General features: G+C 32.8%; 1 protein-coding gene across 2 annotated transcripts; it reads right to left on the minus strand.

Annotated features, from left to right (window-relative positions):
- Positions 1–418: 418 nt before the first annotated feature.
- On the minus strand, positions 419–17,271 carry LOC143075349 (uncharacterized). Of its 2 annotated transcripts, none has more exons than XM_076250738.1 (2): positions 17,206–17,271; positions 419–5,652 (listed from the first exon to the last, which is right to left on the minus strand). In XM_076250738.1, exon 2 carries the CDS (start codon positions 5,630–5,632, stop codon positions 3,560–3,562), a length of 2,073 nt encoding a protein of 690 aa, XP_076106853.1. In that variant the 5' UTR covers positions 5,633–5,652; positions 17,206–17,271; the 3' UTR covers positions 419–3,559. The 2 variants fall into 2 exon arrangements, with proteins under 2 accessions (XP_076106853.1, XP_076106854.1); XM_076250739.1 differs by lacking the exon at positions 17,206–17,271 and adding an exon at positions 6,782–6,965.
- Positions 17,272–18,109: the final 838 nt, after the last annotated feature.

Raw genomic sequence — 18,109 nt, forward strand, 5'->3', positions numbered from 1 at the left:
AAAGGATTATTTGTTAGTAGCTGCCTTATTATAAATGTCCACGTTCTTTTTAACATGGACTTTCCACTTCAATCTGTATTCTTAACCGTGATAATTGCCATTTTGTCTTAGAAGATCCTATCAAATTCATAACATCGAGAAATGTAAACGCAAAACCATATGTTGTAGTGAGTTTACATTTAAGTTTCAGTTATCAAATATTAAAAGTGACTGCAAAAGTGCATGGCACTATTCTCGGATTATGTAAAAATATCCACTTTTCTATGCAACTGAAAAGTGAATTAGACTATCCTTTTTCATGTGAGTGGGATGTGAAATAAAGGAAAGCTATCATCCGACAAAAACTTGAAATATCATTGGATCATAAAATACGGTGTAAAACTATTTACTGTAACAATATAATTAACTTTAGTTCAGTCTCAATTGTCTTTATTTAAAAACAGTTTAATAATAAATGTCAATTGTAAATACACATTGTAAACAATAATTACAATGTAAACAATTATAACTATATGAATAATTTAACACAAGGAAGCAAAAGTAATATCAACATTTTTATGAATAGTGCACAACCACGAGTGCTCATGACTCGGTTAGTTGTACTCTCGTCTCATACAATATGAATGTTATGGACCCTGCAAAAAAAAGTAAAATCACAAAAATACTGAACTCCGAGGAAAATTCAAAATGGAAAGTCCCTAATCAAATGGCAAAATCAAATGACAAAACACATCAAACGAAGGGACAACTGTCATATTCCTGACTTGGTACAGGCATTTTCAAATGTGAAAAATGATGAATTGAACCCGCTAAATATAACCTCTCACTTGTATGACCGTCGCATCAAATTCCGTTATATTTACAACAATGCGTGAACAAAACAAAAATATAATAGGAAAACTAGACACAACAAGGGTACAGCAGAAATATGTCTTTAACAAAAATATACTACATATATATTTCATACTTTGTTCTGTAAGCTGTCAATTTCTAAATAAAACAATTTACAAGCAGAAACATATTCATCCTGCTAGACAACGTTCTCCAGAAAACCACAGCTGTAGTACATACATGGTAAATTAAAAAACACAATGTCAGTAATGAAATTAAATCCAACCATACTATAGAGAATACAGAAAACAATAAAAGTACAAATTACATAGAATGACTGATAAACAATATGTCTTTTTTGTCACGAATAGTTTCTTTATACACGCTCTCTTTTAGCAAGACTTCTCTAATCACAGACGTTATCAATTTCAAATGAATTACAGAAAAAGTTAATCTCACATGTAGTGCAATATTTTAAATGCAGATTCTATAACAGTATGCAATACCAGACATGTATTTTTTTTAATCATGATTGCACAACAACACATAAAAAAAACTTTAGAGTTAAATGATATAATGTAACAAAAAAATAACAAAGCAATATGTTAAAAAAATATGAATAATGAAATGATTTGATGGATGGTTGGCTAAATCGAAGATGTACATATAAAATGGACCAGGAACCACCAAAAGTAAACAGCTGGACCAGGAATAGCATTAGGTAAACAGTTGATCCAGGAATAACAAATAGTAAAAACAGTTGTCTTTCATGAAACAAAATAAGGTCGAAAATTTCAACTGACCCCTACAAGGCCCAATGTCATTATTCAAGTTTTTGAAGAATTTTAGACAGTGACAAACGTTACAACTGGAGGGTTTTGATGAACATGAATCTGATTCTTTTTAATTGTAACTTAGTGTTTGTATCAAAAGTGATTATTTAAAAATATGAATAAGTGAATAATGAAATGCACTGTGTAACTCAAATGTCCGTGTAATCAAAACAATACATCCAAATGTACTTAAGTCTTTCAATAAAACACAAAAAAGTAAAATAGAACAATAGAACAATATCTGTGCGTGACATATCTCATCAAAAATGTTACATGCAGTAATTGGAATATTTTTGCTATTCTATGAAGTATAAAAAAATACGACCTAGTATATACAATATATCAAATTATGTACATTGAGCAACAATGGAAACACTTTCTTCATCACAATCAATAAATGAAATGAAAAGTTGTATATACAAATAACAATATTAAAATTTGAAAACTTCTACTCAACAACCAAGAAAACCTTCATTTGTCTCTAGAAATAATCCACTATAAAATGATTAAATGACATAAAAATGAAAGTTTAGTTTCGTACAAACATAACAAAGCTAAACACATATATAATTTTTATGTAACCTTAGTATCGTAATTTACATTTATCCTTTTTTCGCTCAGCTTATAAGTATTGATCAAGAAAGAATCAAAGATTTAAAACCAACTGATGTTCAGAGAAAATGTTGTTCTCAGTCGTTCCTATCGAATGTCTTCAATTGTTTTGTACTATAAAACTGAGGTTTACGTAATGTTCACTCCAAATTTGCCTTGTCATAACTGGATCAGGGTAATATGAAGTTAAGATAACCTGTCTTTAATGATGCATCACAAGTGCCAATTTACAAGGTATAAACTACAAAAAGACACCTCGAACATTGTATTATAATTCAGTAGTTATTTTCAGCAATAAAGATCTTCTTCTACACAAGACGACACATTCTTAGCGTTCCTGTCTGCCTGCTGTAGGTAAATCCAGAAAAATTTTAGGACGCACCAAATTCATAAAGTATTATTGTCATTATCATAAATACATGCATTACATTTGATACAATTCGCACTAACTTGACAATGACTTACACAAGGTTACAAAATATAAAGTGCTTAAGAATTTCGACATTGTTGCGATGCAATAGTGAATCTGTTTGAATAAGATTTGATCTAAACTACAAAAGCACATGAAACTTGATATACAACCATATTCTTTTGATTTTGATTGTATCATATCTGGTATACGTAATTGTATGACTTATTTCCGAAATAATCCGAACAGAAATGTGTGCAAATATGTTTTGACACTAGATATTCTTGTATCATATGTGTACAATTAGTTATTCTTTCCGAACTGCAATATGTCTTTCTTCTGGGGATCATGATTTCATGAAACACATATGACAAATTATGATTACAAAGACACTACTGTTTACTAACGAGATCATATTTGAGCAAATAAAAAGTCCACACACAAAGTCGATTACCTTTTGTCTTACACTCAAGTGTCTAAAAAATGGCAAGCGATGACAAGGTTTCAGCAAGTATAATTATACTAGAAGTTTAGCATATCTGTTTACAATCTTTTTAATCAAAATGTTCTTTTCTCGCAAATTCCACTTATGTTAGATGGTATATTCAGATGCAAACAATGTCCACCTAAAATTACTATTATCAGACACTTGCGCACATCCAAACTGTCTTCATCTAGCGTCTCGTGCGAATAACAACCAGATTTCCAGCAACAGTATGCGATGGATTCTCTCGCTCTTGTATGATGTTTACAATTTACAAATTTAGAACACATTTATATATGTGAACATAAACTATTTGATACATGTATTGTCTTAATCCACATAATATTATCTCTTTCATCTCTAATGTGGTACTGTGATGTGGCGTTATCTTTATGTAGTGCATAATGTTCGTAACAGCACGAATAAGCAAATAAAAGTGTGTAAAAGTGGCTGTGGTAATGATGAGGATGCGGATGAATCGGCATTCTGTCGATCCGTCTGAACAGGTTTATTTGGAGCTGGAGGTCCTTTTATAATATCAGTTGTTAGTTTGTACCCATTAAGTGGCTTCTTTTTGACAGGTGTTGCTGTTATCGAACTCGTGTCTAGTGGTATGATTGGTATATCTGGTTGTGGCTCGTCATCTATTGGACGAGGACAGAGTTTTGGTGGTTTTTCCATTACTTCAAACATACTTTTGGGAACTACATCCCCTGCTAACGATAGTTGTAATTGAACTTCATTGCAATCGGCAGCATCAAATACAACAACTTTTCTCTTTTCACCGGTCCCAGTAAAAACCCAACATAAAAATTGTCTGTATGTATTTTGACGTCTGATCCGGGTACCTGTCACTACGGCGGTAGTCTCGTTATCAAATTTAAAAGATGCCATACAGATATATTCTAAATAATTCAACGATGATGGACAGTTTATGGTTCTCACTTCGAAATAGTCTGGATTTATTATATTGTCGTAGTACAAACAACCATCACATTTATCCCCTTCCCGGAAGTAAAGTCCATTGAGGTGATTCCGGAACTCGTAGTCCAGTTTACAGTTTTGACTCTTAGTATAACTTGCATCGATTACCGTAATTTTTGGAATTTTGAATTTTTCACTGCTATCACCAATTTGGTAATCCTTCTTAAACATTATAGATTTACATGCCTGGCTCTTGACACGTGACAAGTCGTACACTGGCCAATTAATGCGCCTTCCGAGTCTAAACTGACGAACGGTATCAGATGAGTAATACGTTTCCATGCATGTGAACTTTGGATAACAACCGTTATCAAACGTGTGTAATAAAATGGATCGGTGTTTAGCAGTGACATTGTTGAACAAACACTGAAATTTACCAACATCCGGGAAATCTATTTCATAATTTGTAATGTTCACATACCGCATTTTATTTGTCTGGGCATATTTCCGGTCGTAAATACTCCAAACACGTCTGAGGTATTCTGGAAATGCACATATGTCGTCAGAGCGACATGGTCCACATGTGAGTTTACAATGTGCTCTCATATCAGTGTCGCAAAATCGTTCATCCGAACAACCTTCAAATTCGTTTTCACATACTGAATGGATATATTTCCTTTCGAATTCAATAGACAGAAAATTTTGAGAGTCCTCAGGCTGACCGACAGAGTTTCCAGGATCACACACTAAATCCATAAAAAGATATGCATGTCTGATGTTATCTAATGGTTTCTTAATACGTAAACAAAGAGCATGGTCCGAATCTGGTCGCAAAATGACAAACTGGTAATTCCGATCAGTCCACGTGGCCATGCAGTCAATGTGTTGTCTAAGATTCATTCTCATGCTTTTTAAATTTTCATGGATACACTCTTTGTGTTTGAAGTCGACTGATATCCCGTCTCCTGCTTCGCATTCACTCTCAATTCTCGGACTGAGCATTTTATTCGAACACAACTCGTGACCGTTTGAGCTAATGCGCATATTGTACCCACCTGAGAACGGACAAGCAATTGCTGGGGCTGTTCCGAGTGAAGTTGAAAACAGAGGCCAGTTGTTCAAAACAATATTATTACATAACTCCGCAGAGGGTTTATCGAACTTTTCGGATTCTTTCATCTGTAAGACTGTCGGCGACCGGAAGATAAACTGTATACAGAGATAACGAGGAGGAGAGAAACCAGTCGAACGAATCTCGTGTTTAACGATGTATTGGTTGTCATCTCGTTTTTCCACACAATGTTGGACATAATGCTGACAAGCAGATCCAACATATGGACAGTACTTTGCTGTTATCATGTGTGGTTTGATGTACGCTGTTAAAGTTGCTCCTTCGCCATTTTTTCGTGTCCAAACATCTTGGTGATTTATAAAGTCAGGAAACTGGCAATTGGACAAAACACTTGAAATTAACCATACATTCATCATTAATTGGATCGCAATAGCAGCAAAGCTATTTGTCTGGATTCTGATCGCCATGTTGATTTGTTAAGTAACTCCTGTAAAAACATAAGAAAAAAAAATTATTATTCAAAGAGAGACGAAAGATACTAAATAGGCATTCAAACTCATAAGTAAAATAATGCAATGCATGAAAAAAAATAACGAAAAAACGGAAATCCGATGAAAACGCTAACAACATGACACAAAACTTAGCATAGAAAGACTAAGAAACACGAACTACACGAACCACACGAACAAACCGGGGCTCATCTCAGGATTTCTTATTGAAGAATATGGGGAGGGGGGATGCGAGATTTTTTTACCGATTTCAGGAAAATGTGCATACATATCTGAATACGAGTCTTAATTTTTGCATTATTTGCGATAGTAAAAATGATAAGTCGAGTTGTTTAATTATACAGAATGTACACAGCCATGCATCACCATCACTGCTAGTGATCCGATGGACAAATCTGTTGTAGAGTTGTCAATGGTTCAGAGGTACTTATAAATATAATGACTTCTGTGACTGTATCTTGCATTAATATGAAGGATTCATATAAGATCATTCAGCTATCCTGTAACAATACCATCTTCATGCCTTATGTACTGTATTACGACGCTAGATTAAAACTGACGAGGAAAGGTAACACTAGCCACCAAAAGCTTTAATTTTGTGAAGCCAAGGTGGTCGAGTGGTCTAGCGCGCCGTATACAGTACAGGCGATTTGCTGTCACGATATCTCAGTAGCATGAGTTCGAATCCCGGAGAGGGAAGAACTAAAAATTTGCGAAAGCAAATTTACAGATGTAACATTGTTGGACTGATGTTTAGACGAGTTGTATATATATTATATATCTCACTGGCAACCAAACGCATCTCCTTGATTTATAATGGTCAATAATTTGGACATTGTTTAATCTTCAGTTTTCTGCGTAATTTATTGTAAACTTTGTGTCTTTTCGTCCTTGTTATTGCATTGTACTCATTTGTTCATTTTTGCGATTTAAACTTTTAATGAATAACCCAGTTAGTATAGCACTACTCATTTACATAAATCTAATCAGTATGCACGTGACTCACCATAAAATAAGCTGTACAAGGCAAATAACGGATGTAACATTCTTCTAATTGAAAGAGTAAATAAAAGTAACAATTTGAAAAGTGAATAAATAAAAACTTACTTTCCTAATCAAACTTAAGCCTCTTTGATATAGACAAGATTCCTCGCTATAATACAGCATCATGTCATCAGATTAAATCCTGTTCACTTAACAATAATGAATTTGCCTCTATTGATGATGTCAAATTTTGAGATTGATATTTGCTATTATATATGACAGTGCGCCATACTCAATACCTTAATTTGTATTATAAAACCCTCGCTACAATAATGTGATCATTATTTACACAACTGGGTTTTAACAATTCTACAAACTCATTGATTTTCATTACTTCGTATGAAAACAGTTTCATCAATTAGTATTTATAGTATTATGTAGATGAGTTGTTTAATGATTTATACATGCCTCTTATGAGCCTACTGAAATGCTATTGCTTAAATCGTGTGGAAAATTAGTGAAATTTAGCGTAATCTGCATAACGATTTTAATTCTATTCAAAACAGCATGAGAACTGGTAAAAAGCTTCGGAAATAGAGCGGACTGGGTTTTTTTTTAAAGTAAATTCAATAATATTATCTATCGCTTACACAGTAGTTATATAACATTTTCATTTAAGTAATTATTCTATTCATTATTCTATTCAAATTAAATGTATTAATTTTATTTTCTTCTATTTCAATGTATTCTCATTTCTTCCCATCTACTCTTTTCTTTCTATTGCCTTCCTAGTATACAAGTATATATCATGCTTGGTTTGTTTTTCTTTTTTTACTATGAAATAAGAAGATGTGGTAGAATTGCCAATGAGACAACTCTATACAAAAGACCAAAATTGTGATAGAATTCAACAACTATAGGTCGCAAAACAACCTTCAATATTGAGACAAACCATACATATAGTAAGCTATTCAAGACACCAAAATAACAATTGTTAAACAATTGAAACGGGAAGAGAAAACCAACAACCTGCTTTATGTACAAAATAATAAACGGAAAAACAAAAATGATATACAGCAACAAATAACAGAGTTCTTACTAGAAAAGAAGTATTTCTATTTCTTTTTTCTTTTTTACATTATTCTATTCGGTTTTTTTTAAAACATACATGTCAGTTTATTTCTTATTTTCTTTTATAAAAAATATTTTTCGTCTTTTTCTTTTAAAACATCGAACATTTATATTTTTTCCTTTAAATCCATTGTATTCAATAGGCTAATTTTTATGTTATATTTGAGGTGTTTTCATATCAGCTACGAAAAGAGAAAATAATTTGTAATTATCTTAAACGGAGTAGGAAATACACGCGTTAAAGTATAAAATACATTAACTAATATGTTATGTAAAAAATGTTTAAAATGCATTAATTTGATATTATTTAATTAGTTACAATTTGACAGATCTAAGGTAAAATCTTTCTACCTCTTTATTTTTGCTTTGAATTGAACAATTTCTATGTGAAGTTGTATAAGTTTTGCTCTTTGTATGATATACGTTCATGATAAACAAATCATGGACGTTTAGTTTCAGTGTTTTATATATAAATCAAACACATTATGTGTGACTCCAATGCACGGAAGAAGAGCAAACGGATAAGACATGTCTGGGAAAACTACATGTCAAAGTATGTTATGTACTCTATTTGGGAAAACTACATGTCAAAGTATGTTATGTCCTCTATCTGGGAAAACTACATGTCAAAGTATGTTATGTCCTCTATCTGGGAAAACTACATGTCAAAGTATGTCATGTACTCTATCTGGGAAAACTACATGTCAAAGTATGTTATGTCCTCTATCTGGGAAAACTACATGTCAAAGTATGTTATGTCCTCTATCTGGGAAAACTACATGTCAAAGTATGTCATGTACTCTATCTGGGAAAACTACATGTCAAAGTATGTCATGTACTCTATCTGGGAAAACTACATGTCAAAGTATGTTATGTACTCTATCTGGGAAAACTACATGTCAAAGTATGTTATGTCCTCTATCTGGGAAAACAACATGTCAAAGTATGTTATGTCCTCTATCTGGGAAAACTACATGTCAAAGTATGTTATGTACTCTATCTGGGAAAACTACATGTCAAAGTATGTCATGTACTCTATCTGGGAAAACTACATGTCAAAGTATGTTATGTCCTCTATCTGGGAAAACTACATGTCAAACTATGTTATGTACTCTATCTGAAGAATCTGAGTCTAGAACTGTTTTTTCGAGTGTAACAATCGAAGTAAAGATGCCGGTTTTACGACAATTGTTAAAAAAAAATATATGTGGTTATCTTCAAAGCAAATATTCCATAAAGGTCAAGCAAAGAATAAATTTAACTATATAAATAAGAACCATATACGTGTTAAAATGAACCATTCAGCCCTCTTTAATAGAGTAATGTATCTTTCTGTTGACTGTTAACTTGTGAACATGAACATGTTACAACCGGCTTACATGGTTATTTCATTAGTTTTTATTGGCTTTGGACTAGCTGTCTTTAACTGAGATTACTCTCAGATCTGTCTTTGTGTCTTTTTTGTTGTAAGGGATTAATTAATTCCTTGCCACGTCATTGCTGTTCTTTTTATACGTGTTTTCTGCTTTGTATTAATCCGCAGATTTAAAGTCTCTAAAACTCCATTACATTGACAAAATTATGTGTACAATATAAACAGACATAATTGGTAAAAATGTCAAACATTGGGACACAGCCGTCAGCGTGGTGAATTTTCTTACCCCCCTCCCAAAAATACCCACTTTGCCATGTACTAGTAACACAGTTGTCGTTTATTGCTGATACTCATATTCATTTTTCGTTTACAATTTCGTATAGTTTGCTCTTGTGTTCTGGTTTTACTCAATTTCCAAGGTTTAGAGATAGGCGCCTTCAGCATTGTGTGTAACCCTACCAATTCTAAATTTAAGTGTCTGTCCCTATCAAGAAGCCTGTAGTTCAGTGGTTATCGTTGGTAAATAGTTCTGCTAATAATAAGACCGTTAGTTTTCACATTTGAATTGTTCCATATGTTTTATGTCAGTGCCGTTTATCGCCGACTATACGTATGGGTTTTTCTCAATTATAATATAATTGCTATATCCACTTTTTTAAGACTTTGGTCGATATTTGTCTCACTGGCTATCATACCACATCGCCTTATTTTCATATAAGGGTATCGGTCGAGTACAAAGCAGTTGTCGTCTAAATATGAAATATCCATGTTTTCGCCCAAATATGGATGTAATATTTGTCACTGAACATTAAGCATTATTCCATCAATCAATCTTTACGTTATGTAAAAGGGATAAGGTTGTTAAGAATACAGGTATCATGCTGGGAAAATATCACAGTAGACGGTAAATAATTGGATAATTTAGAAAGATCCATTGACATTGAGTTTCAAATTATCAGGTAATATATCATATTATATGATGTAAAATATCAATTTATTGTAAAATTATTACATTAAATATTAAACTCTTTTTTCCAATGTATCGGTGGGAACACTCCAATTTCAATAATAAAATCCGTATTTAACGTTTGCTATCACAATGAAAAAAGAATATGTTCATAATTATTGATATTTTGACTAACTATCCCCTGGCGTTTTCTTTTCAAAGAAAAAAATAATTAAAAAGCGAATTGATAGATAATTAATTAAAATACAAAACCAACTGTATTTAATTTATTTGTCTTTCTTGTTACATTATACAATTGTTGATTGTTCATTCGGAATAATTCATCAGAGAACAATAAAAAAGAGATATCACGAGAAGAATAGCCGTCAGTGCGTGCACAAAATCACAGGAGAGTGTCTTTATTAAATATAATAGTCTGATATATAACTAGAAAGCACTGGAGATATTGATTCACTCGAAAGTCTACAATAATTTAACTAATATCTTTCGTTTACCTTCTCGCAGGTTTCGTGCGAAGTCGAATAATAGACTATTTAAGTTAAAGACCTTATCGTCTGAAAAATCCGATTTTATAACCACGGGCGACCATTTTATAATTAAGAGAATTTGAAAATGTATGTAAACGGTAACTGTTGAAAACAGAGAAAGCGTTAAATTTCATTTCATGCATGGAGCAAGATAACTAAATATGTTTAAACAAATCGAATTTCATAAGTAAATAAAACTTTTCAAAGTAAGTAAAAAGATATAATCGAAAATATTATAAAAGAGAGAGAAAATACCAATAGAAAAAGTCCAATAAAAGCAGATAGCTCCATTGCCAAAAAAAAACAAACCCCAACAATCATAGACAAACAGCAATACTAAAACTTAACATAGAAAAGCACAGATTGAGCAACACGAGCTTGGATATCCAGAGTAAAATTAACAGCATATATCAAAGCAAACAATGACCGCAGTACTTCCACGCGTATTTAGATTCCTACTCAAACGACAAGAAACTGTTGGCGTCGAAACTGTTGCATATCAAATTAAAATCCTGGTACCTTTGATAACTATTGTAAAGCTTTAAATTATCAAGGACAACATTTTGGCTGAGCCAACGTTCATGACTGACTTTAAAGTGATTATAATAATTAGGATTACATTTGTGTCAAATAAAACGGACACAAGGTATACTTTTAAATATAAACATGAATGTGTTCTATTTGTTAGGACCATCTCCACGTCCACTCTGGTCTTAATAAATGTTATAATAAGTAGGCACTTCATGAATCACATATATTTTATTCGTTACAAAATTGTTGTCCAACCATGATCATAATGTTATAAATGAAAAAAAAACTTGTGCAACGTGTTGACAATTTTGACAATTGCGCGGTTCATTTTATTTAATTAAAAAAAATACCAAAATAGCATATTGAATTCAAATTTAAAGCGAATCAGGAGAATATATTTCGCATTTCTTTTTCATCACCAAATTCTAATGATACATAACGAAATTTAAAAAGGAAGCATAAATGTACCCCTAATATTTAAACCAAACATCTATAATACTATTATAGATGGTAAGACTCATTGCGAAAAAGTGTTTAATTGAAATAAAAAAATATATATATATCATTACAACAGTTTTGTCAATTAAATTCTAATACGTAGGTTCGTTTGAACCGTTTAATTGTCCACAAATTTCACTAACATGCTTATTTACTCACCACTGCATAGTGAATTTGTCCCTAAATGTATTTGTTCCCTTAATTATAAAACATACCAGCAGTATATCCTGCTACCGAACAATAAACCTCCTATACATTATAACAACATTCAGTATAACTCAGTTTTCCAATTCTGCAAATCAAAAGGAAATTTGATAACCAGCTTTGTTTTAGAATGCAAAAAACTCCCAAGATACTAATGATGATTTCAGAACACATGCGTGAAGTCAGCCCTTTATACAACGGACTAAACGCGCCTTACAGAAACAAGAGTTCTAGCAATGTCAGGATCAATTTGTCATCACGTGTTACTTGAAATTTACAATTGCAAAGAACAACCGTCTCTGTGGACCTATTTACTTTTCACTCCCTAATAAAACGGCGATTTGATGAATTAGGTGAGATAGTTAAACTCTCGCGAGAATAGAGCGAGAAGATATAAGTAAATAATCATGTTGTATCATCCCTAAGAGAATCTCTCATAGTGAAAGATGACCAGAGAAACCCGGTAGCCATAAAGCATATGATATGTCCAACCAAACATCAGAGCGGATGGGTGTGCATACATTGATAAATATATACACTGGATTATTTACTTTATTATCCATTTATCAGTCTTAAGCGTGGGGGAAGATCTGACATTGTCATATTTTCTTATTATTCCCTAACGTGATTGATATCTTTAGCCACTTCTAAATAATTTGCTTTGTTGCATGCTATAGAAAGCAACTCAGTGTGCATAATATTTAAAACAAAAATAACACAAATAGTCGGCTTAGAAACGTCCGACGCTTTTACCCAAATCAAGACTATTGCGTGATTAATGCATATTCGGCTGAAATGCACAAATATTTTGATATACCAAATGTGTATATATGTCTTTCCCAAATCAAGCGTTTTTATATAGATTGCCCATTACTCTGTGTCTATCGTAGAACATATTGTTGGTGTCAGGAACACTATCAAATTAATTATATGAAAACAATACTTTACAAATACCATTCATGCCTTTTTGGAGTTATCTTAACTAGGCACGTTAAAACCAAATATTTGAAAGGCAAGGATGTACACGAATCAACAAAATGAAGATCTAAATGACTGAAAAGGTTCAAAAATATAAGCAAAATCCACCTCAGGTCAACCTTGCCAGAGGGGGATGAAACCTTAGTTGATTAATTATTTCTAGTTAACGGACAAACAAAGAATAGTTTGTTACAAAAACATGTCAGCACCAAAGAACTGACTACTGAGCTTATAAAACTCTCGATGACACAACAGGTAAACTCATGGCGACAAAGGACATATATACCTGTGAACGAGTAGTCCGTAGTTGCAATGACCACCTAAAGTATATGGATGTTTAGTGTTCCTATTTTATGTTGTTGATTTGCTGTTTTATTGATATTTATCCATATTCTTCTTTTCTTCAAAGAGTAAGTATGTAATTTGTAAGGAATATAGCATGTTAACTAGTGAAAGAAGCCGTAGAGATTAAACCCATTGCAAAGACCTTGTTAAACGTTTAAGAAACAATCCTTTTCCTGCATGTGATAATGCAATGAAAAATTCAATCAGCTTTACAAATTAACTGACTGTCATGGAGGCGTTATATTTTAACCCAATCTAAAATTAACTATCTTTCTAAAGTACAACCATCCAAAATAACATAAATGATTGATTCTCATGTAATATTTTTCTGTGAATTTTCAAAGAAAATGATTAGAATCCTCCCTCGGTAATATTTTATCAAGTAACATTTCAAAATACCAGGGGATCACAGTCAACAATGATAAAATAACGATATATAGTAAACCCAATGTATCGTAAGTTAGACATATCAACAGATTTGTACTTAAACGAACAATATTTAAGGTGCTGGATGTGGAGCAGGATCTGCTTACTATTCCCGAGATCACCAAGGTTATTTTTTGTGTTTTTTGTGTTTTTTTAATTTTTGGAGAGGGAGGTCCCGTTGTTCAGTCTTAAGTTTTCTATATTACATGTATGTTAAACTTTTTTTTTAAACTTTTATCGTTTTTTTCCTGCCATGAAATCATCCGTTTGTTATCAACTTATAAGTACCCTTATATGTCTCTCAGTCGCCTCTCTTCTATCTCAGTTTTTAAAACATATAATTCATTTTGTATTATTTGTGTCGCAGAGTATGGTGGTCTCTTTGTCGTATGTCCATACCTTCTACTATTCGTATTTGCATATGGTAAGAGGTAACCAATGGGAGAAGGAAAAAAACACAAGACTGATATCGTCCCAGACAATCTCTAGACGAAAAATAAACCACACTTTACGTATAGCCAAGAAAAAAAAACATTGACAAAAAACTTCGTGCTCAGTTGATATAACGATTTCATTGTTTAGTCAAACAGGAAATTACAGTCTGCTGGTCAGTGTAAAAGTCGCTGTCGAGATATAAGTAAACACAAGCTCCAGACAAAAACATGATACAGTTCTTTTCCATACAGACCAATAAAAAATAAATAAAAAATGGCATGATCAGCTGGTATAATAACAATAATAATTACCAATAATTCAATATAACCAATCTCGAGACCCAATTGGAAATAATTTCTTCTACACATACCAAACTTACATTGACTAATATATAAGTTTGTCCATAGTACAACATGCCCCACTCACACACTCACATATATGCTCAGTGACATGCGGATCTGGGTCAGATCCCTAGGTTGGCATATAAACAAAATAACTTCCACTTCATTGTTAACTTCTTTATGCCAAAACCCTAACCCGAGAAAGAACTGGATTAACATTATCATATTCCGTGGTTCAGTGAACCACACAATCTAGGGCAAAACCCTAACCCGAGAAAGAACTGGATTAACATTATCATATTCCGTGGTTCAGTGAACCACACAATATAGGGTAAAACCCTAACCCGAGAAAGAACTGGATTAACATTATCATATTCCGTGGTTCAGTGAACCACACAATCTAGGACAAAACCCTAACCCGAGAAAGAACTGGATTAACATTATCATATTCCGTGGTTCAGTGAACCACACAATCTAGGCCAAAACCCTAACCCGAGTAAGAACTGGATTAACATTATCATATTCCGTGGTTCAGTAAACCACACAATCTAGGGCAAACCCTAACCCGAGAAAGAACTGGATTAACATTATCATATTCCGTGGTTCAGTAAACCACACAATCTAGGGCACAATCCTATTTATCTTAATAACAAGTTTATATCATTATAAAGTTGTGTAATAAGTTTTCAGTTGATGTTACCAATACTTCACGGCAAACTACTTTAACCTGACACGGGACCATAGCCGAGGAATAACAAATAAATGACCAGTTAGTGAAGCAAAAGTTCCTATTAAAATCAATCAGGATATGACCATCCGGCAGATATGGAAATCGACTATACAGTGCAGCCTAATTTAATAAAGTTTAGACAAATAATAGTTAATTCCTTATGATGAGTGTCACATGGAGAAGGATCTACATAGCCTTGGAGCAACTGAGATCACCCTCGTTTTTTAGTGGGGTTCGTGTTGCTCAGTTTTTTGTTTTCTATGCTGTGCTTTATATAAAAAAAAGATGTGGTATGATTGCCAAGGAGACAACTGTCCACAAGAGCCCAAAATTACACAGAAATTAACAAATATATGTCACCGTACGGCCTTCAACGATGAGCAAAGCCCATACCGCTTAGACAGTTATAAAAGGCCCCGAAATGACAATGTAAAACAATTCAAACGAGAAAACTTACGGCCTTATTTATATAAAAAAAAAAAAAAAATGAACGAAAACAAATATGTAAATCATAAACAAACGACAACCACTGAATTACAGGCTCCTGACATAAGACAGGCACATAAATACATAATGTGGCGGGGTTAAACATGTAAAAGGGATCCCAACCTTCCCCCTAACCTGGGACAGTGTTATAACAGTACAACATAAGAGCGAATTATAAAAATCAGTTAAAAAAGGCTTAACTCATCAGATGGACAAAAATACAAGTGGACGTGGCCGGGTACTTGTACATCCCACTAACAAAAAGAGACTAGGAACAGGTCTGAGAGTATACTATCTTATATACTATTGTTTGTGTTTTGGTCTTTTTTTTAGTAATTGCATTGTCATTTTAATTTAGACTTATGAGTTTCGATTTCACTTTGGTATTTTTTTCGACTCTCTTGTAAACGAGACGCTAGGTTATACGAAACTATATTGATATATGCATAAGGTATTCCCATTGACCTTACCATTTTAAGATTAGTATACACTATACAGTATCTGTCGAAGGTATAACTACGGTTGGTAATTGTTAAATGAAAACAATTCCATTGACAAATCCTTTTCAGTTATATCAATTAATTTCTGTTCGTAGACTATTTTAGTTTCTTGTATACAATTTGGAAATTAGTATGGCGTTCATTATCACTGGACTAGTATATATTTGTTTAGGGGCCAGCTGAAGGACGCCTCCGGGTGCGGGAATTTCTCGCTACATTGAAGACCTGTTGGTGACCCTCTGCTGTTGTTGTTTTTTATTTGGTCGGGTTGTTGTCTCTTTGACACATTCCCAATTTCCATTCTCAATTTTACCTATTTATAATACTGTATATTGTTTCTGGACAAAATAGTATGTGTTTATAACATGTCGTCCATTAATGCGCCATTACCATACTAGTAACACAAGCTAACCAGAATTCCACTATATAACATGTTAACATGTGTGTCGTTCAACTGCAGACATATTGCACATGGTCAGGTCTAAATTATCCCTAGTTTAAACAAGTAGTGAACAAATTTAACCGAATTAACCAACTTAGGTTCGATCGAATCCAGATGTTTGTTGCTTTTTATTACTTTACGAAAACTATAATTGAATAACGTCTAAGCATGTAAAGTCGTGCATTGCAGGCAAAGACAATGAGTAAGTTAATCAATTGTAAAGTTTAAAAGTTAAAACTGACTTAAATTACACAATGCAGATGTCGCAATCAAAGGCATTGAATGAGCTATAAAACGACAATACTGCCTTCAATTGTATAATACATTTTACAAAATCATATAAGTGACGATGTAGCCCAATTGCCAAGCATCAAATTCGATTCATTTTTATTTTAAATGATTTCTCCTATGTCCAAAGTTATCACAACTTTCAAAACGTTATGCACGAGTTAAAAACTTATTCAATATAAAAAAAAATAAAAGAAGATAAGGTATGGAACCAAGAGTCAGGTATACACCAATGTTCAAATAAAATAAATGTAATCAATCAAAGACAACCATACGGTATTCAGCCATGAGAAAACCCCAACACACCATTTATTTAATATAACTAAAGTTATTTAAAACTAACCTGTATTTTCAATGACTTCTGTTATATCAAAACTTTCCTCACTTATTATCACATACACTGTTTCACATTAATTCTGTAAAAAAAAGTTATGAGACTTTCAATAAAAGCTATAATGTTACAAATAGAGTGTAAAGTTTCCATTACGGAAATAATTAAACTATCACTCGAAATCAATTGTACAAGCACTTACATAGAGACCGAACTATCATTCATCAGAAAAGCCAAGACTTGGTGTTAAATAGCATTGCAAATACATAAACTTGATTCGATAGCGATCATGCTAATGTCAAATAGAGCTTCATTCTACCTGCCAATCAAATCACTATCGATAAGATACATTTCATGGACAATTCCGAGTTTTGTTTCACTGCTTGATCTTTGAAGTGAAATTACAACATTTAAGCAACTTAATTACTGGATATTTCAATATGAAAGGACAATATTCCATTAAATATGATTTTTTCTGGACAGTGATTTATCATTGAGAACAAATATTGATTCAGGGCTAATTAAATAGTTAGAAATTGAAATATCAGACTGACATAGTGGGAGAGATAATAAAATAATTGTTTTGTAAGGTCACCACAGAGTGCGATTCATGCGCTAACAGAATTTAAAAAGAATAGATGTGTAGGAAGAATGCTTCTTTTTGCTAGACACCAACGTAATCAAATTCAAAGTAAATTGAAGTGATCAAATGTAACAATACTCAGCTATAAAATACATAAAAATCCATAGTCTTCGTGTCTCTAACAGGATAGAGTACACAGTATTTTACATTGAAGTCACGAAGGAGTATTTTCCCCTGATATATAATTCCCGCGGAAAGGTATATTAGGACTACATTCAATTGCTAACTAGTAAATGTTGACCCAGTTCTCCCAACGAATAGGGAATAACTATT

The sequence above is a fragment of the Mytilus galloprovincialis genome, chromosome 5 (genome assembly GCF_965363235.1).
Source record: "Mytilus galloprovincialis chromosome 5, xbMytGall1.hap1.1, whole genome shotgun sequence".
Lineage (NCBI taxonomy): Eukaryota > Metazoa > Mollusca > Bivalvia > Mytilida > Mytilidae > Mytilus > Mytilus galloprovincialis.

Excerpts from the sequence above, each read along its gene's own strand:
- LOC143075349 (XM_076250738.1), bottom strand. The coding sequence starts at position 5,632 with ATGGCGATCAGAATCCAGACAAATAGCTTTGCTGCTATTGCGATCCAA.